This window comes from Drosophila santomea, chromosome 3L, assembly GCF_016746245.2.
Source record: "Drosophila santomea strain STO CAGO 1482 chromosome 3L, Prin_Dsan_1.1, whole genome shotgun sequence".
NCBI classification, from domain to species: domain Eukaryota; kingdom Metazoa; phylum Arthropoda; class Insecta; order Diptera; family Drosophilidae; genus Drosophila; species Drosophila santomea.
The window spans coordinates 4835242-4854655 of NC_053018.2; the positions used below are offsets into that span (position 1 = coordinate 4835242).

The following is a 19414-nucleotide window of genomic DNA, read 5'->3' on the forward strand; positions in this document are numbered from 1 at the left end:
GATTATAAAAAAATCTGCATAAACTTGATATTATACTAAACTTATAATAAATAAACAAATAGAAAAGTAGTACGAAAAAATTGTTCTATATTTGCCAATAACTAAATCACAAATACAATGACTGATTAGTAAATTATCTACACTACCAAAAAATAGATAAATAGTAATCTGGTAACAAAAGTCGCTCATGTGGCAAGTTTGTAAAATCGTAAACTGCAATTATTGGATTTATGGTTAGAATACATGGCTTATGCTTTGCAATAAGCAGGAAGAGATGTGGATCAACGAAATTGTGATATAAACAAGAAAATGTACAGTGAAAGTTTACATCAAGAGGTTAATTGGATTAGTTTGGAAATCGTGGGGCGTATCTGGGGATTGGATAGCCCAACCTTATCAACGTGCCATTATTGAAGTACAAAAAGAGTTTGGCGAAGCCTCTGCTTCCGTGGAACAACCGAATGCGTGTGATGTGGCTTCAGATCAGGAAATCCAAAGAAGAAGCATCTGCCAGAGATTAGCTATGTGGAGATTTCTATGTGGGAATCCCTTATCCCTCCTTAATGGGATTGCCCCAGGACGAGGCAATGATCCGGATGGTGTTTCCATTAAGTTTCGGCCCCAGCAGTGGATTCAGTTGCGCCAAATAGCAGCACAGCCAGAAGAGCCAGCAGACGACGGCGGTCAGGAGGAAAATGCAGCGCACCAGGTCATCGTGCGGTTCCTTGGTCAGCAGGATGGGTCCGTACTTGGCCACCGCCGCCCAGAAGATGGTGAAGAAGATGATCGTTAGGATTACTTCCATGGCTGCTGCTAATTCTCTCCACTTTCCTTTATTTGCGTCAAATCAAATTCTGTTTTTATCAATCATCTGTGCTGGCGGAAATCTACTAACGCGTCCCACCACAATCCGCACATGTCACCCGTTGCCCAACACTTGCGCACTCAATCTCTTTCAACACTGGCCAACAGTTGGTTTGGCGGCTTAGTTTTATTAACTATTGTTAATTAACTTTTATATAAAAAAAGGTTTCTTGCAAAAACAATGGTATAATTTGTTCAACTATATAAATAGATAAATCTAGTTGCTAAATTTTAGCTATTTAAGACATGGCTTAGTAAAATTCATTTAACCAATAATACTCTCGAAGATCAATTATTATTTTAAGTTTCAACGTTTATATAAAAATATTTATATAAAGATAGACATCAAGATATTTATATAAACGTTCACGCAAGAAATTATAATTACCCAGCTATTATTACCTTAATCATTATGGGTTGACCTTTTACAACATTCTCAGCAAAATGTTTTTTTTAGATTTATACCATAACTTTGTTTCTAGGAAAAGTTTTGTGATTCCACTACGAACCTATTAAAAATTTATGTCAAACATTGAATGAAGGAATCTAAGAATGACGCATTTTATAAGTGTTTTTGGGGAAATGGTAGGCATACATAGATACGATTCTTGGCACGGTGATTACAGGGTATCACCAGATGGGGTACAATGTCTTTTCTACCGACACAACCACTGAACACGCTACACTTTGGTTTTATCACGGACCAAATGGAATAATCAATGGCCGCAGGGAGAAATTCTAGTTGCATGCCAATCAATGGAAAGTGCGCTTAGAAGTAGGCAACGAGATTGGGGGTCATCGAAGGATCATGCATTCAATTACCATTTTGAGTTTCTCGCTCGGTACTCACATGTAAATTAAGGATGTTTCAGCTCGAAGTGTTGAGGTTTATTTACGTTCCTGCTACTGGGGCACGCACACACGTGGGGAAAGGGGTTGGTGGACGTGAGGGGGCAGGTTAAGCACACCAATACACTTGCAGCAATCGCAGTCACAGTCACAGTTGCACAAAGTGTGCCTTCAAAATCGTTTCATAACCCGCACATGGCTCACTCTTCGACGGAACTCTACGGTTTATTGGACCTTCTTTTTGATCCTTAGCTAAGCAAGTGCCACAATTGCTGCGTTTCTGCACTTTTCCACCATTTCCCCGTGGCTGGGCGAGCCGAGAAAATTCCAAACAGGAGAACTCGTTACGTTTCCCTGCTGTTTATGCCACTTCTGAGTTCTGACACTTCTCAGCTTTCGCCCATCGGAGCCCTCTCTTTCTGGCGGGGATCGCTGGGCGCCTGCGTCGACTGGCTTTACGTCATCGCTGGCCGCTGTTGCTCCCAGCTGGAGAATGGAAGAGAAGGAGCTTTGGCCAGTGATGCTGAACTGTGAGAGGTCCAAGAAAAGTTATAATGTTAGCTATAAGTTCTAGGTCAAATATTCATGGCAATTATGACCACATATGTATTCATTAACAGTTTTATTTTCGTAAATTTTATTTAAGTACCAGTCTTATTATTAAATAAGTGCTTATAGACAAGATGATTTAAACCATTTCTTATAAAATAGCGGTATTGTAAAAATATTTGTCAGATTGTCAGCAGAGACCAATGCAAGTATGAGTCATTTTATGCCTTTGCCGTATATTTTAAAAAGTGTCAAATTTAACCCGAAAGCTAATAGTTATCATAGTATAATTCGTGAGTTCCAAAAGGGGGAACCCTGAAATCATTATTAACTTCGTGGCGCCCAAGCAGACGGCAATACAAGGCCAAGTTATTTGGTGCTTTTGCTTCATAAGCTACAAATGGCCAAGCTCAGCATACAACTTGCTAGATTAGCCAAGCGAAGGGAATTTTTAGTGCCTCCCACAGCACATTCCTTGCCAAATCTAGCTGGTTATTAGCCAAATGGGCAACGCAGGACTGGAGCTTGACGGCGGTGCAGGAGAAAGCTCCGCTCCGAAGCTCCAGTTGGACGTGGGCCCTTAATTCCGCTGCAGCGTTGCCAGTGGCAGGCAGTCCTTTCGCTGAAGAGTTCAGCCGTCGTGTTGTCGCCTTGCTCCTTTTCTTGGTTGTCGCCGTCGTTGTCGTCGCCGTCGCCATCGTAGTTGTCGTTGTCGTTGTCGTGGTCGTTGTTGGTCTGTCACTGTATTGTTGCCAGCAAAGAAAGGCAAGAGGAACCGAAAATGCCACGAAAGAAAATGTGGAGCGTGAATGTGACAATTGTTCAGCGTTAGCAACTTTTGACCCCGTGCGCAATCAGGTCACCATTGTTCCATGGTAAACAGTGCTTGCCCAAAGAGCAGCAGCAAATGTGTGCTGGTGATTTGTGATTGAAAATGCGTAATCCTCGCTCCGTTGTCATCGTGTTCACCGCGTAACCTGAACCTTGAGTAAACACACACAGGCGCAACTCGGACACTTACAAACACATACAAGCTCACAAACGGGAGCACGCAACTCTACGTCACAAGAACTTGAAAGGGGTGTGAGGGGGGGTGGAGGGGCTTTGAAGTAAAGAGGCCCCAACCGAAATACCTGAAAATTGTAGTTCAACTACATTTAATTGATCTCCCAGAGGTGGGGGACCCAGCCAGGTGGTTCTTATAAATCTTTTTATATGGTGCCCCCTAAAAAATCGTTTCGTGCTAGGCACAAGAAGTTGGCTTTGCTCTAGCCCACTCACTCACTCCTTTGGGAGGTCCTTTGCCGCATAATTTCGATTGGAGCTGGCACTCGGCCCCTCTCTTTTTCTCTTCTACAAGCCCCCCCTTCCTAAGGCTCTGTGTATGTCAGTGTGTGTAAGGGGGGTGGGGAGGGGTAGGGGGAGAGCCTACTTGCATGTGCACAGCCTGTTTCCAGTTCGTGTGAGCTGGTATGTGTGTGAGTGAAAGCGTGCCAAATGAATTGAAAATTACATGTGGCTCCACTCTGTCTCACCCATCCCCCGTCTACCCTCCTACACCCCTCTCGCCCCTCGCAAATGCATCGAAGGAGTTTTATTATTTAAACACGACGAGTGCGAGCTGAGCTCATTGGTGCCGTGCCGCGTGTTTCCGTTTCGTAACACTCGGGGTTACATAAATATAGACGTCGTCACCTTTGCGGGCTTTAAAAATATACACGAATTAAACGCAAAGCGCGGCCTAACGGTATTTTAAAACGCACTCACACTCTCTTACAGCCTTTGTGAACTGCACGTGCTAAGGATAGCAAGGAGAAGAAGAGCAGGAAAGAGCGTGCTGGTGAGAGAGGGAGAGCGCGAGGAATAGCCAAGCAAAGCAAAAAAAGTGAACAAGACAAACAAAACTGTCCGTCCAGCATTCATTTTTCTACACACATTTCGAAAGAACGTAAATGTAAAGTGAAGAAAAACAGAGAGAAAGAGAGAGAGACCTCAAAACTGGCCATTGGCAGGCCAAACACATACACAAGCAAACCAAACACACAGGACACACAGGCCACACACGACACACACGCACGAACATCCAGTGCTTTGCCGCAGTCATAAAATAATCAAGAAGCAGCTAAATCAGGCAAAAGCAAGACGACTGCAACGTGCTGATGTTGACGAAACATCTCCATTGGGACGAATAAAGCAATTAGCAAAGGTTCAGGATTGTTGCCACCACACTGCCAGGAGGTGGAGGAGGAGGAGGAGGTGGAGAAAGCTGAAGGAAGCTGTAGGAGATTAAGGATGCGGGATGCGTGGGACTCGCATTCGGACTCCGTGGAGTATTTAGCCTAATCGAGTGATGCGATGCCGATGAACCGGAGCACAAAGATGCAGGAACCTCCCTGCACTGGTCAGCTATGTGCGAGATAACGGGTCACCGGACAGCCAGGCAACCAAAGAGAAAGAAGCAAAAGCAGAAGCAACAGCAAAAGCAAACGAAACGAGAAATCGAACTCTCCCTGTGATATAACTTGCACCGTAATCGTAATCTAGCTATTAGTTATCGTTATCGATCAGTAATCGCCGCAATTGTAAGCTAAGTTATCGCACTTATCGCCGCTCTGCTCCGCCGCCGCCACCGCCAGACCTGCGCCTAACAACTAATAATATTAATAAATATAAATAATACACCAATATATAGTAGACTTCAAACCCGACCAAAAATCGAGCTAAAACATGGGAGACGAGCAGGACAAGCGCACCGGCAAGGAGAAGCTGCTGTTCTACACCACCGCCTTCTTCATCCTGCTAGGCACCTTCAGCCTGTTCGCCTTCCTCTTCCTGGTGCCCTTCGTCATCGAGCCCGCCTTCACCACGATCTTCATGCAGTTCGAAGAGGTTCCGGCGCTCTGCGAGACGTACGACACGGAGATCTACTACGGGGCCAAGAACTGCTCGTGGTCGTCCTGCCGCGAAGGCTGCACCAAGGACATCTACACGTGCACCCAGATCCGGGTGAACTACCGCCTCAATCTATACAACTACACCGATGAGTTCAACTTCACGGAGTATCACATTAATCTCAAGGAGTCGGAGCGCATCCTGCCGCCTGTCAAGCGAACGGATCGCTATGAGAGAGCTCTGAGGAGCGACTATGAGTACGATAATCTGGGCGGTGGCACCGGCCTGGACATCGACCTAGGCGGCGGCCGCCTGGAGCAGCTTAATTTTGGGGATGCCGACGGCTCCAATGGCTACCTCATTGAGGATTCGGAGGACACACGCGGTCTGAGTGCCTCGGGAACCCTCATCCCGGACGAGCGGAGGCCCTTCGACGAGATCTCCGAGCTGAACGAGGGCCTCATGGGAAACCGCTCCATGTACTACTATGTGGGAGCCAGGCTTTTCCCTAACGTAAAGGGCTGTGGCTACCCGCCAATGCTCAACTGCACCATCTGGCTGAAGAGGTACACCAAGATCGGCATGAAGTTCCCCTGCTACTACTCGAAGGTGGACCCGAGTCTGGTCATCAGCGACCTGGACTACTGGCAGAACACCCTTAATTTGGTCTACTCGATGGCCATTCCAATACCCTCGTTCATCATTTCGGTGATTTATCTGACGTACGCCTACTTCAAGATCTACAACGAGGACGAGGAGACGGCGCCGCTGGACAAGAACGCCGAGGACATGGACATCGATGATATCGATGCCGTGGATGACAGCGATGGGGCTGTGCTGGCGGACAATGTGGCCGGCAGCCAGATTATCAACATGGACTCCACCACCAACGATAGTTGTCTGGAGGGTGTCCTGCCCAACGGCGGTCCCGGTATGACCGCATCCATATCTCAGGGCGGCTCTGTCACCACGCCCGGTCCGTACATCGCGCAGAGTCCGGCGGGCTCGCAGATGACGCCCAACTCGGAGATCAACTCGTTCGGTCACCAGCTGAAAGTCCAGATGGCCGACGAGCTATCGAGGGACTCGCTGGAGAACGGAGTTATCTCCACGTCCAACTCAGTGCAAGGGTAAGACAGGATACATAGGGTATTCATTTTAAAAGTAAGGGAGTGGGATAAAATAATATAATATGAATCATCCCATATATAAGGACTCTGTAGGAGGAATTGACAATAGACTATTTCTTGGAAATGAATATTACGTATACGTAAATTTCTTTTGTGTTATTTTGTAGCATACATTTATGCGCAAAATGGCAAAATCATAAGACCTGCAAAAAAACTTATTTTAGGCTTTACCCTTGATGTTAGCCCTGAAACTAAAATGTTCCATGTTTTTTTCAGAAACTTGAGCAAGACGATGACGACGAGTATCTCAACTCCTCCTGGGCCGACGGCGGCAGTCTGAAACGTCAGGCGCATGGTCTGGAAAATGTTAGATTCCGATTCGGAAAATGAGCCGCTGCTGGATTCGTAGGCCGCCGAGCGGCCAGCCACGGGCCACAGAGCAGGCGGAGATCACCGGAGCAGAGACCCAACCCGAAAACAGAACTCATGAGATAACCGTGAAGCGATAACCCCAAGTATTTCTACCCGAAACAATCGACAACAACGCAGCGAATGCGACCGAACCTGAATACCTTCAGAGCTGTTAGCGGCACCTAATGAACTATGATAGATTATATTTACCTTATGAACTAGCTACTCGGACTCACACCTACACTCACACTCACCCACATGAAGCACGCTAGATAGCCGGAGTAACTCCGGACTGCCACACCCACTCAAAATTGCAATACACGGGCATTATAGTATGTGCACAGTATCTGATATCTGGAGGATCTTAGGCGATTGGTACAAATACAATAAACATAGGCCGCATGGACTCGAGCATGGAGTGCTATTCATATACCTAGAGGAAAAACTATATTACTTATACACGCATATACAAATATTTACTTGAATTATTTTTCTATTCGCAACAATCGTCGTCGTCTCGAGGCAGAAACACAGAGAAACTCAACCACTACCCATTTGCCCAACATCCAAAAACCAAATTCCAAATAGAGCAAATAAAAGCAAAAAAAGGAGATAAAGGCGCGCAACTTATTTACAAATCGATAAATCGAGGCGCTGAGGTTTTTTAAATATTGTAATGCCCATTCAAGAGCTGCAACCCGTAAAGAGTAAAAACAGAAGAAAAACAGAAATTAAATTTAGCAAACGAAAGCATCTCGTGTATTTCATTTAAACGTAATGATAAACGAAAGCAAGTCGAATGCCTATATTTGAAGTAAATTAAATTAAATTAAATTAACATTAAATTAAATTAAATTAACGTAAATTAACTAACATTGTTATCCTTCAAATTAATGCGGATAAAAACTCACAGCTTTAACTAACTGAAACGGAGGCATAAGATTTTTCTTCTACATATTTATTTTATTAAGATTATTAACGGATAGTGAATATTTATAGGTCCTAAAAATGGTTCAAGCTATTCAATTAAAAACTTACAAATAAAATATTGCATTAAATCTTAATAATTTAGGTCTGAAATTAAATATAAACTAACGTTTCCTTTTTATATTACAAAACAAAACCAAAAACGAAACCAAGTCATTTCTAAACTCAAGGCGAATAATCTCGATATCGAAATTCGATGCCTAGGCGTATAGAAGCATCCGCATCAGCATCTGCATCAGCATCTGCATCCGCATCAATAAACTGCACTTTTGCGCATATTGTATCAATGATAGGCGGCAAGAACTACACAGAAATCGTTTGTTTTTAACGACAGTTGGAAATAGTTAACGAGGGTCAAGCAATGGCAACAGAAGCGCAACTATTAGCTAATATCATGTAAAACAGACAAACAAATAACAAAATGCTACTAGAATTGAAACCAAATACATGAAAATCTCGAAATAAATACGCATTTAGCAGCCTAATTTAACATGAAGTTTTATTTAGCTTTTCTTGGAGAATTTTTGCAGTTCTAAACGTAAAATTGGTTAATCAATATCGATGATCTTCAATTTAACTAATGATATGGTTAATTCAAAATTTGGCGCCAACAATTTGGCATACCCGCGCGTTTTACAACACTACCCAGCAATGGTGAATGGCAGGCAAGAAGAAGCAATCAGCTGTTGCCGTTTTCACCTGTGCCTCTAGCAATGTGAAAATTTGGGCAAAAAGTTCTTGTAAATGTGCTGAAATCTGAATCCACGGCTAGCTAACTCTATACAGGCTATTACTCTGACTATATAGACGTTCGATCCCAAGGAGGAACTCGGAAAACTCCGCCGAAATAGAGCAAAAACTGGGCTGTGGACAAAACAACACACATCGTCGGCAACATTTTGTAAACAAATAATTCGCCTGGGGGAAAAACTCAACTAGCAATTAACAAATGCCGTTCAGCTGAGAAAATTGCTGGGAAAAACGCGACGATGGACAATAAGAAGGATATATACAATCTGTGGGTGCAGTACACGACAAAGGTAAGGTTCCAATTAGAAAAATTCGAGTGATAAGAAGTCGGATTTACGGTGAAGTAGGGGCGAGGGGGTGCCGCTCCCATTGCGGGGGCGTCCGCAAATGTTTATAGCATTAGTCACTGCAAGTCAAAGCGGTATTGTTCATCAGCAATTGAAGTAATGTAAACAGTGTACAGATTATATAATCCCAGAGAGGCTCATACTGAAACCTCCCCTCTCCCTCGCTCTTTTCGTTTCAAGAACGATGAAACCCACTTCCGGCAATTCGTGGCCCGCTTTGTGGCCATTTGGAGGAGCCAACTGCAGCTGGACTTTCAGGCGGAAAATTGCCCCATGTGGCACGAGGTTCAGCCGGATAGTGGTCCCCACTTGGGTCGCCTGCCGGATGAACTGCTGCCCGCCATCGGTAAATTCATCATTGTGGCCAGAGATGTCTGCGAAACGGAGGGGAAAATGGACGAGAAGGCCATCGAAGAAGTGGCCATACTCGTGGATTGTCTGGTGATCGTGTGTCGGCACTTTGACAATATACTGGCCATCATCAAGTATGAATACAAGCCGAATTTGATCGCCATACTCTCCCGGGTGTTCAAACAAGTATGCAAATATATTATATACATTGCTGGAAATTTTAACAACTTACTTATCTATGAATTGTAGCAAATGGAGCTGCCTCAGAGCGTGCCCGCTATAAGCCACCTGTTCAGCAGTTTCTCGGCTTTCCTGGAGGTCATGTATGATCCATATCTGACGTGGCGCAGCTTTGTGCGAGGCCAGTCGGCAGACTACAGTCGTCTTTCCTACAAGCCCCACTCGGTTCATGTGGAAATAGTACCTTTTATTTATGGTAAGATCAACTCAAAAGGGCAGTGAGGGAGTGTAACTACCAGTTCAATTTCCTACCTATGTTCAATTCTGCAATCGCTGCCCCATAATTGTTTGACCCACTAACATATCGCTTTGCCTTGCAGATTGCTTTCAGGAGGAGAAGCTCATCCAGTATGCGGAAATCGGCGAAAGCCTGCTGAACATCCTGGGCGCTGTGATTTGCGGCTCGCAGGTAGCGCCAGAACGCGTCTCCAGTCCCCTCCTGTGTAGTCCTTTCTCTCTTAAAAACCGTTTTATTATTAACCTCACTTCCTGACAGCTTACCTTTCTGCTCACTGCTTTCGCTATTAATGTACGTTAGAGCTCTATCATTTTGTTTCCATGTCCTATTTCGTTTCATTTCGTGTATCGTTGATGTGGCTGGATCTTCTCCAGCTGCAGTTGAAAGTGCAGAAGTCTCTAAACTCGACCTCGACCCTGACAAATAGAAATACTAACGCTCTAACCACTTCTTCACTTGCCCCCTGCTCGGGTGATGGGCTGCTAGACTGTGATAACTTGGTGAGTGGTGGATTCATTTATTGTCCCGATCATTGTTGTCTCCTAACCGTTGCCCATGCATGCCATTGCTTGTGTGTCCCATGTTCCGCGTCGAACTTAACCCTTATAATGGTTATTTTGGTCTGATCAGCGCAATGGTATGAAGGCCATTTGCCCCGCCACGGTGTCCATCACCATGAGTATCCTGCGGCAGTGGGAGAGTGTCAATAATCTGCGCCGCGTAGCCCTACAATGCTATGCGCTGATGGTCATTGTGCTGCAAAAATCTAGTCCGGAAGAAGTGAGTAGCCTGCCATATCAATTACACTGTAAACTAATTGCATCTTCATTAAACAGCGCCAAATAGACCTAGTTACGTTAGTTCAACTTTATTGTGATGCTCTCCAAGAGCTGCTGACCACAAAGCACTTTGATAGCGGGGATGCCAATTTCGATATAACCAGCGATGCTGACCAGGATGTGGCCATCGACATGTCTGCACTCTCCTCCACCGTAGCGGCTGTTAAATTCTTTGTGACAGGCGATGCAGGTGTTAGTGAAGCCGTTTCCGATTCCAATCTACTGGAACTGCTCACCAATCTGCCAAAGCTTATAAAAGTAAGGTTTCTTATATTTTACAACTTCAGTATTAATCGTTTTACTGCTTTATAGCCCTGGCACATATCCCATACAAGTTCCTTGTGTAGCACCATGGAGGCTTTGGCCGCTTTGACGCGCCACTCCCCTCAATCCGCGGCCCAGTTGCGACAGGGTGAGCGCATCGAGAGGCTCTTCGCCAGCCTTCAGGATTTTGGCAATCCAACAGTGGATCTTCTGGACACGTGTTTCATGCTTGGCTACGATGAAAGTGAGCACCTTTTGCTGCTACCCGAAGTTATGCTCCGCTTGCTCAATTGGGTGCCAACGCTCCAGGAGCGGGAACAGCTGCACGTGACCAGTCTTGTGCTCAAGGGCTGCACCGACAACTACAAAACGTAAGTAAATTGACTTCGATTACTATACTAAACATATTCATACGCCTTTTTTATATATATTCTAACAGAAAATCTGTGGCGTGTGGCAGTCATATCATAAAGGCAGTATGTAGTTGCCTCATGACGGCAGAAACTCTGGCCGAGAACTGTGTTCAGAATCTCATTAAGTTGATAGAGGAATTAAGCAAGCTCAGTATTGTACCCGCGGAGCTTAAGTGCATATTATCACTGCTGCGGCAGGGAACCAAGTTTCCACAGTTCAAGCAGCTTCAGCAGGTAAAACTCTATTCCTTTGTGATGTTGAATTCTTATAAATAGGCAATTTTCTTGCAGACTCTTGTTGTAATTGCTTTGCAAAGTTTAAGAGGCAGCAATTCCTGCGCCGAGTTCTTTTCTATTGAGCAGCCGACGGATGGCATTCTTGTACCCGATATTCGTAACTGGACTATTTCCGGCTCATATGGCTTCATCTTTCACATTCTGGTTCGATTCAATCAAGTGAAGGAGCAGTCAAGCAGTCGGCGAATGCTGCTTACACTACAGACAGCAAGCGGCAGTGGTTTCGAGGTCTTTGTGCAGCCAAATGGAAACGTTGTGGTTGCCGCATTGACCCGGCGGGAATACCTCACTTCCTCTACTGCCACCAAAACACTTATGGATGGCCAGTGGCATTACCTTACCGTGGCCATAACGCCCCCAAAACGACCATTTTCATATAGTCAGATTAACATCTATGTGGATTTTGTTCAGAAGCTGAGTGCCACCCTAAAAGTTCAGGCAGTTAATGAACCATTTACTGTCTGCTCCATCGGTGCAGTGGTGGCTCCACCACAACCAGGTGAAGTAGCCAAGACTGGGATTATGCCCAGGTCTTCATCCCAGGAGAGCGGTTCCAGTGGCTACAAGGGAATGCTACCTAGCCTACTTGAGCGAACACTATCTGCAAATGTATGAATCAAGATTTTGTTATTATTTTCCATTTCTAACCTAGTTTATCCTATTAGGTGTCAAACTACTTCACCTTACCGATGCGCACACAGACGGCATTTGATCCTAATGTGAAGAACTTTCCCATCGGAATGCAGGATACTGTGTTTGGAGAGCAAACTTGTCTTAATGGACACCTTGGCGGTGTTCTACTGGCGGATCCAACCACCAGCTTAAAAACAATTTTCGACGCGGGCTCCAACTTCAGTTCCATTTTCTCACAGGACAATGACCTCCTGGAACTTAACTCGCGCTTTGTTTTCTGTTACGCGCCGGGAGCAGTATGGCATGGAACCTGCCAGGACTTGATACCGGGCGGAAAGTATCCGGGAAGGATTAATGCTCAGCACTGCAAAATCGTTAAGATCCAGGAGACAATCAATAGTATCGGAGGTATCAGTGCAATATTACCCATGCTGCATAGGCTAATCACTTCGGATCAGACGACAGACATCTCCATTGGCAGTGCAAGCGAGGAGTCCTTGTCCTGCGCACCGACGCCCTCGGCTGAAGAGTTCACAGACTGGGAGATGCTATCCTCGAACTCATACACCGAGTGGAAAATGCTGCAACATCCGCTGGCCAGTTTTCTGTGCCTACTGCGCTACCTCACACATGAGCACGAAACCAACCAAGAACAACTGCTGAGTAGCGAATGTCTGGCCATTGTGGGCACAATGCTCCAACGCTGTCCGCCGTCTTTATTCGATGTTAATGCGCTGATGGCCACCCACCTGCTGATGGAGTCGCTGCAGGGACATAAGGCTGAAGCAGGTGGACAGCTGTTGGACGCTTTGTATGCTCACATTGTCTTCGACTTTGCTATTTGGTCGCGTCTGCAGTTTCAAATAACCCTGGGACACGCCCAATACCTGAGTGCCATGATTAAGAATGACAGAAAGTTCTTCCGCAAGCGGTATGGCGTCCAGTTTGTGCTGGACGTGGTGCGTCAATACTACTCCACACCGGACAGCATCAGCGATGACGATGCTAAAACCATTCGAGCTACGCTCTTCGGGATCATAAAGTTTTATTTGCAAAAAGAAGTTAACATAAAGGAGGTAAATTCGATGATTACGTTTCTGGCTTCTGTACGTCAAGATGTCGTACTTGTGGAGTTCCTGGAAATGATGACTTTCTATGTGCGCGGAAAGAACTGCAAGGATCAGATGGTTCTACTTCTACACGAGCCTCAGTCGGCCAATCTTATATACAACTTCTTCGTGGACAAGAGCTACAGTAATGAGATTCAGGAGGCTGCAATAAGGGTAACATTACATATCCGATTTATCCCGATAAGTATATAACATATACTATATAATTGCAGTTTATCAGCGGACTATTGGCCACATCGCGGGTGCATCAGAAGTATAAGCAAGTGCTTCGATTGTACGATCAGACTACCGAGCAGAGCATGTTCCCAGGATTTTTCTCTTTCATAACACCGCTCTCCCTGAGCTCTACAATCCTGTTTCATTTGGTTGATGAAATGCTGGGACTACAGCCAGACTATGCCGGTCTTATATTTCTGGTCTACCATGTGAGCAGCTGTGATCTTCCCGTGAAACTGGAGATCGCCAAACGACTGCTTCAAACCACCTTCGTCAAGCAGCAATCCACAGTAGCAATGGCAAGGCAAACGGGCTGGCAGGAGTCCATTGCCCGTCTGCTCATCCGCAAACCTTTAACCAGTTCTCCGCCAGACGAGGAGAAGCGTCGCAGTTTTGGTATAAATCTCGACGTGCTGTTGGAAGACAACTCAAACTTCCTGGCGCAGGCCGATCTCATTACGTTTTCCGAGCAGGAGATTGGCCTCGCACAATTGCAGCAGCAGCAGCAAGAGGAGCTGAGCGACAGTGGACTAATACTGAACGAAATCCAAGCTAGTGTTACAGAAGCAGCCACAGTTATCGAGAGTGAAATTAAGGGTAACTTGTCCCCTAACGCACTATGAACTATTTTAATGTATTTAAATTGTAGAATTGGCTGAATCTGTCTCTGGAGCTGTGGTTGAAAATGCCAACAGTTTGTTTTCGGTCATTCGACAAACTACTCATGATCTGCAGGACACTTTCGAGTCTCTGACGTTGGGCAGCTCCACGGACACTGCTGATGGTCCACAGACGCCTTCGATTCAGCGCGAGGAGTCATTAAGCTCCGACACCTCCTCGCAGTCGCCTCATGGTCCTCCCAAGAAAAGTGACTCCTTGGAGGTAAGTGACGCTTTAATGTATTTTAAATACTCTCTCTTATTGATATTTTTGACAGCAGAGCACCTCCGCCTTTGACTTTGTGGCGGATGGCGATGTGGACACCGAGGAGCAGTTGGTTTATCTAGTCTCAAACACGCTATTCAACATTTTCTGGCGCGGCATCCCTAACGATCATCCGCAGTGCTGGCAGGAGCGTGGTCAGGTGCTGGGCTGCATTAATTTGCTGGCTCTGAACAACGAGTTGATTACTTCGCATCTCTCGCTGCGCCTACGCATCTTGGAGATGGCCGTGCAGGCCTCTCTCTTCGATCTATCGGAGCACGGCAGTCAAACGCTAGTCAACCAGGAGAATGCATCGCACATCCTGCGCATGGTTTATGAATTGGTGGTTCTGGGCTCAAACGAAGATGAGTCCAAGAAGTGTTCTACAAAACTTTTGGATGGTGTGCTAGCATTGCTGGACGCCCTAATGATCTTCCAACAGGGCTCCTCCGACGATTGGTCGGATATGATTCGCCTGTGCTTGGGTCTTCTGCTCAAGTGCTCGCATCACCCGAATCCCGGTATTGTTGCCATGGCAACGGCCAAGCTGCATGCTATTCTCCAAAGTCGTTCTACGGAAGATCCCGCGGAGCTGTCGTATCTTCTATACAGTATAAATAGAGCTCTGGATAATGCCATTGAAGGTTGGTTCTTAACATATATTATTAATTTTTCAAAGGTAAACGTTTTTCGTTTGTTTGTTTAGTTGGCAATCCGGAAGAGTACTCATTCCTGATGCCTGTGATGAAAGCACTGCTGGAGAAATGTCGCGTAGCCTTTAATTTGGATTCCACTCTACCTGATCTACCCTCAACTTCCTCTGGTCCCGTCTTTTTCAATGATTTTCAAATGTACAGCACCAGCAAAAAGTGGAGGAACTTCATTGAACGAATGGTAAGTAACCACCGGGATTCAAATATATTTATCAGTTTTACTTGGAACTCGATCTATTTATTATTTAAATATATATTCAACATTATTAGCCTAAGTTTAGGGACAAAACGTATAAACATATTTTAAAGAACTAAGCACTATTTAAAAAACTATTTAAAAGTCTTTAAGCTATGCCTCCTTTTGATTCCGTTGAGAATTCAGTATAGTTTGTGATTTTTTGGCAAGTTCTGACGCAGCCCATGGAGATTTCTCTCCATTTCTCGATCACTGAGGGGACTCTTGAACAGCGTCGTATCGAAGACGCCCTTAGTGGTTCGCTTGGATGTGGGCGAACCCCTTCCATCTGCGGGCTGCAGTGCCAGCGGTGACACTGGGCCGTGGTTTCTAACGTAACTCGGTCTTGTGGGTCTCGCGCCACGTCCTCCGATGGTGGGTGAGAACTGTTGCCTGGTCGGTGGTGCAATGGTTCCATCGTAATAGCTTTGCGAGTGGGATTGGTCGATGCGAACGCTGGTGGTGGTTGGATCGGGTGAACTGGGATTCACGGGTTGCTGGTTTTTGCGATACCGAGAAGAGCCGCGACTTCTACTGCGATCGGTGGTGGGAGTTCCCGGAGTACTGGTAACAATGGTGGGTATGAATGCCGTACGGGTCGTACCACTCCTGCCCCTCATTGGAGTCCAAGGTGACGGAGTCGTCATCGACGTCGTGGTTGTGGGCGTGACAAAGTTGAAGAAGCTCTGCTTCCTCTCCACATAGTGCGAGCTATTCGCATCCGTATCTGCATTTTCGTTCGACTCCCCCAAGTGGCTATCCGCGTCATAGGCCTGCTGGAGTTCAGGAACATCAAGGGTATGCTTGGCGGGCACAACTCCAGCGCTGGGCTTTCGCTTCCTCTTTCGCCGCTTGGAACTACCAGCGGCATGGGCATCTGAAGTTATCTCATTCAGATCGGGAGAGGATGCCAAGATGGGTGGATATGACTCCTGTTCATCGCGATTGGAGGCCTCGAAGGGAACGGGATCGTAGATGGGCACTTCGTAGCTGGATTTGGGGAAATCGAAACTAGGAAACTTGTGGTGCGGATTCAAGGGCAGCTCCTGCGACGGTGGCGCGTAGTCGTCCTGCGGATAGGTATTGATGGAATGGGAGTCGGAGGACACATAGTTTGAAGGTGGATGCTGAGGTGGCTGATCGTATGTGGATGAAGGAGGCTGTTGGTAGGAGTTTGGGTGCTGCTGGGGTGGTTGATCATAACTGGAGGAGGGATGTTGGGGAGGTTGATCGTAGCTGGAGGAAGGATGTTTGGGAGGTTGATCGTAACTGGAGGAGGGAGGTTGGTTGTAACTGGATGAGGGATGTTGAGGAGGCGGATCATAACTGGAGGGTGGATGTTGAGGAGGAGGATCATAGCTGGAGGCTGGATGCTGGGGAGGCTGGCTATAGCTGGGAGGCGGATGCTGTGGAGGCTGGTCGTAGCTCGAAGAAGGATGCTGGGGTGGTGCATAACTATTAGTTGGCGGATGCTGGGGAGGCTTCACATAGTTATTGGACGGTGGCTCCGCAAACCCATCATGAGATGACGGAGGATGGGGTGGTACATAGCTCTGCTGGTGATTGGACTGATAGGAAGTGCTGATCTCAAATGCAGGCGGAGAATAGGCAATCTCAAAGTTGGGATTATTGACGGAACCATGTTTTGGAGTATGCTTGGGTGGTTCCGCAAAGTTCTGATGATAGCCCACATTGGGAATCTTCTGCTCGTATATGGAATACGAGTCAGGAGCTGGCAGATCCTGATGCGTATAGCTGGGCACTGGAGCTGGTGCATCGGGTACGCCATAGCGAGTAGCCGGCGGATGAGCAGGAGCGGGAGGAGGCTCATAGTGCGTAGCAAAAGAGTGATCAGGCTGGAAGCTCTGCTGTGCAGGAGGCAAGCCGTACTTCTGGTGGGGAACATGCTCATGAGTGGTGACCAAGCCAAAGTCCAAGCTTGGGAATTTGTGTGCTCCATAGAGATCCGGTTCCGTATCGTGAGTGTAGAAGTCCAGATCCATGGACTGCGCTTCGTAGCTGGAAGTGGGTATCTTAAAGTCCGCACCATCGAACTTTAGGTGCTGAAAGTCATCCAGCGAGAAGCTGGGCTCCTCGACATGCGCTGGGAATGAGGGCTTTGCATAGCGAATGTGCGGTGGTGGTGGTCCGTACTTAATCTTTGGATGACCCTTAGTCCGCCGGCGCAGCTTGGAGCGTTTGATGACGGCGTAGGGTGGCTGACGGCGGTATCGGATCAGTTTCTCCGCCGTAGGCACCAGCTCTGCTTTTGGCTCAGTCTTAGGTGGCAACACCTCAGCACTGGTGGCATTGGGTTCGCTGAGTGCGAGGGGCAGGCAGAGGGCCAACTAGGGGGAAAGGGGATATATAAAAGGTAAAGGGTGAGTGGGTTAATCTTCCGCAAAAAAAAGGTCATCAGACAAATCAACTTTCTCCCTCCAAACTTAAATGCTGTCATCTCTGTGTGGTTTTGTCTTATGTGGCCAACCTTTGACTTTCCATCCAAGACTCACTAGCTCTCGACGCTGGCTTCCGCCTCAGTGCCTCTCTGGCTCCCAGTTTCCCTAGCTTTTTACACGTAACACAGTTGCCATCACCTTCACCAGTGGCAGCCGCAGCCAAGTCACGAGTCTTGCTTGCCAGGCTCCTCGTAATTGTTGCATCGATGCGGGGACCTTGCCGGCTGGCTGCTCTCACGCAATCCAAACGCGATTGAGGAGTGCAGGGATTGGCTGGGAGGAACATGGAACTGGTCACCCGAAGGAGACAAGCTTTGGACCTGATCATCGCCAGGTTTAGGTTTGCGAGTCCGTGCCCAGTTACTTTTCTGGCTTTTGTTTTTTTGCTATAATAAGTTTGCTAATTACATAAACTGGACATAAATCAGAAAGAGGTATCATTATTGAGACTCAGCTATTATTATCCTTTTAATAATCTTTAAGTATTTGTAAGCCTGTCGTTTGGGGTGTGTCAACTTTAAAACTGGTTGGACAAATTTACTCTTAAATTGATAAGTTGTTGATCTACAATCTAATTTTTGAACACAAGGATAACAGTTTTGAATGGGCTCTGCAAACACTAAACTTTATCTCTGCTTAGTCGCATTTATGGGATCCTTGACTTGAATTCAAAGTCCAGTTTTTCTCTAGCTAATATCACAGACAGCACACATGAGATGGCAGCATAATTAATTCACATATTATTTAATAGCTTACAAAACAGGCCGAAAGCCAAAACAAATTGCACATTTTGAGCGGCAGACAAAGCGCGAACTAAACTCTACGCAGTGGTGGTGTTTGGAAAAACAAATTCCAAAATCGACGCGAACATCAACACACAACTTTCGACTACCGACTCCAACTCCGAATCCGAAATCGAATGCAACCAAAAACCAAGTTGGCGCTGGAGTTTTGAAGATCGAGACTGAGATTTTCCACGCGGCTCCCGGTCGGTCACGACTCGTCGGACTTTCTTTCGGCAACTGAGCTGAGCGCCAAGAAAGTGGTCTGGTTTTGTGGCTCGAAGAGGCGCAGCTGGAACCAGTCGAATGACAAAGCGGCGTCGCTGCCGATGCACCCACCTGGCGGAGATTTTACCAGAAATATTTTGCCCTGCTCTTTTATTTTCATTTTATTTTATTTCACTTTATTTGTATTTGTATTTAATTCATGTGTGCCCAGTGCCTTGGAACGCTCGCCGGAGGCACTAGAGGTGTTGGTGCTGGTGGATTATGCAAAGAATCCCCGCCGTGCTGCCTCCACCAGCGCGATGCGGATGCCTCCTGGCTACGCCTGGTATCTGGAAGAGATCGGCGTTAAATAAACGCCAAATAAACAGCCATCGAGGAGCGCGTCTAACTGGTTTGCACAACTGCAATCGAGTGCTTCCTGTGCCCGCGGCTATCTGCACATTGAACTTGAACCTGACCGGACGTGACTTTGTGGACTTGGACATGCGGACTGATCTCCACCAGAGCGACTGGTTAGCAGTTGGATCTGGAATACGCACGAAGAGCGCCCCTGAATCGAATGAAAGCGAAAACAAATGCAAGCTGCCATAATCGTCAATCTGGATCTTCAACTTACACGCTGAAGACTGAAAGAAAATTTCACAATTGCAATGGATTTTATCTAGCAATTAAT

The 19414-nt window shown here is 46.4% G+C and overlaps 4 protein-coding genes across 10 annotated transcripts in view; 2 read left to right on the forward strand and 2 right to left on the reverse strand.

Annotated features, from left to right (window-relative positions):
- Window positions 1-67: 67 nt before the first annotated feature.
- LOC120450211 (V-type proton ATPase subunit e) lies at window positions 68-899 on the reverse strand. Its single transcript, XM_039633081.2, has one exon. The coding sequence runs from the start codon at window positions 803-805 to the stop codon at window positions 551-553; it is 255 nt and encodes an 84-aa protein (XP_039489015.1). The 5' UTR covers window positions 806-899; the 3' UTR covers window positions 68-550.
- Window positions 900-2840: 1941 nt separating this feature from the next.
- LOC120450207 (protein tipE) lies at window positions 2841-7312 on the forward strand. Of its 3 annotated transcripts, none has more exons than XM_039633075.1 (3): window positions 2841-3250; window positions 4042-6284; window positions 6561-7312. In XM_039633075.1, exons 2-3 carry the CDS (start codon window positions 4990-4992, stop codon window positions 6622-6624), a joined length of 1359 nt encoding a protein of 452 aa, XP_039489009.1. In that variant the 5' UTR covers window positions 2841-3250; window positions 4042-4989; the 3' UTR covers window positions 6625-7312. The 3 variants fall into 3 exon arrangements, with proteins under 3 accessions (XP_039489009.1, XP_039489008.1, XP_039489010.1); XM_039633074.1 differs by having other exon boundaries at window positions 2841-3137; XM_039633076.1 differs by having other exon boundaries at window positions 2841-3120.
- Window positions 7313-8370: 1058 nt separating this feature from the next.
- The window catches only part of LOC120449651 (neurobeachin-like protein 1), a 31993-nt gene continuing 20949 nt past the window's right edge, over window positions 8371-19414 (forward strand). Inside the window, exons 1-15 of one of the 5 annotated variants that reach the window (XM_039632244.1) lie at window positions 8371-8722; window positions 8960-9316; window positions 9380-9566; window positions 9691-9779; window positions 9983-10108; window positions 10239-10388; window positions 10445-10705; window positions 10760-11082; window positions 11151-11358; window positions 11416-12030; window positions 12087-13337; window positions 13397-13997; window positions 14050-14282; window positions 14338-14968; window positions 15031-15218. In XM_039632244.1, coding sequence (XP_039488178.1) covers window positions 8672-8722; window positions 8960-9316; window positions 9380-9566; window positions 9691-9779; window positions 9983-10108; window positions 10239-10388; window positions 10445-10705; window positions 10760-11082; window positions 11151-11358; window positions 11416-12030; window positions 12087-13337; window positions 13397-13997; window positions 14050-14282; window positions 14338-14968; window positions 15031-15218 — 5271 coding nt within the window. In that variant the 5' untranslated portion in view covers window positions 8371-8671. The remainder of the gene's footprint in view (window positions 8723-8959; window positions 9317-9379; window positions 9567-9690; window positions 9780-9982; window positions 10109-10238; window positions 10389-10444; window positions 10706-10759; window positions 11083-11150; window positions 11359-11415; window positions 12031-12086; window positions 13338-13396; window positions 13998-14049; window positions 14283-14337; window positions 14969-15030; window positions 15219-19414) is intronic. The other 4 variants (XM_039632245.1, XM_039632246.1, XM_039632247.1 and 1 more) reach the window with 4 other exon arrangements.
- Window positions 15416-18559, reverse strand: LOC120449652 (extensin). Its single transcript, XM_039632249.1, has 2 exons — window positions 18488-18559; window positions 15416-17620 (listed from the first exon to the last, which is right to left on the reverse strand). Exons 1-2 carry the CDS (start codon window positions 18518-18520, stop codon window positions 15416-15418), a joined length of 2238 nt encoding a protein of 745 aa, XP_039488183.1. The 5' UTR covers window positions 18521-18559.

Bases quoted from the DNA above. Each gene is read 5' to 3' on its own strand.
- LOC120450211 (XM_039633081.2), bottom strand. From the start codon at position 805: ATGGAAGTAATCCTAACGATCATCTTCTTCACCATCTTCTGGGCGGCG.
- LOC120450207 (XM_039633075.1), top strand. From the start codon at position 4,990: ATGGGAGACGAGCAGGACAAGCGCACCGGCAAGGAGAAGCTGCTGTTC. The intron at 6,285-6,560 runs GTAAGACAGGAT...TGTTTTTTTCAG, and splicing joins ACGTCCAACTCAGTGCAAGG to AAACTTGAGCAAGACGATGA.
- LOC120449652 (XM_039632249.1), bottom strand. From the start codon at position 18,520: ATGTGCAATTTGTTTTGGCTTTCGGCCTGTTTT. The intron at 17,621-18,487 runs GTAAGCTATTAA...CTTTCCCCCTAG, and splicing joins TTTGGCTTTCGGCCTGTTTT to TTGGCCCTCTGCCTGCCCCT.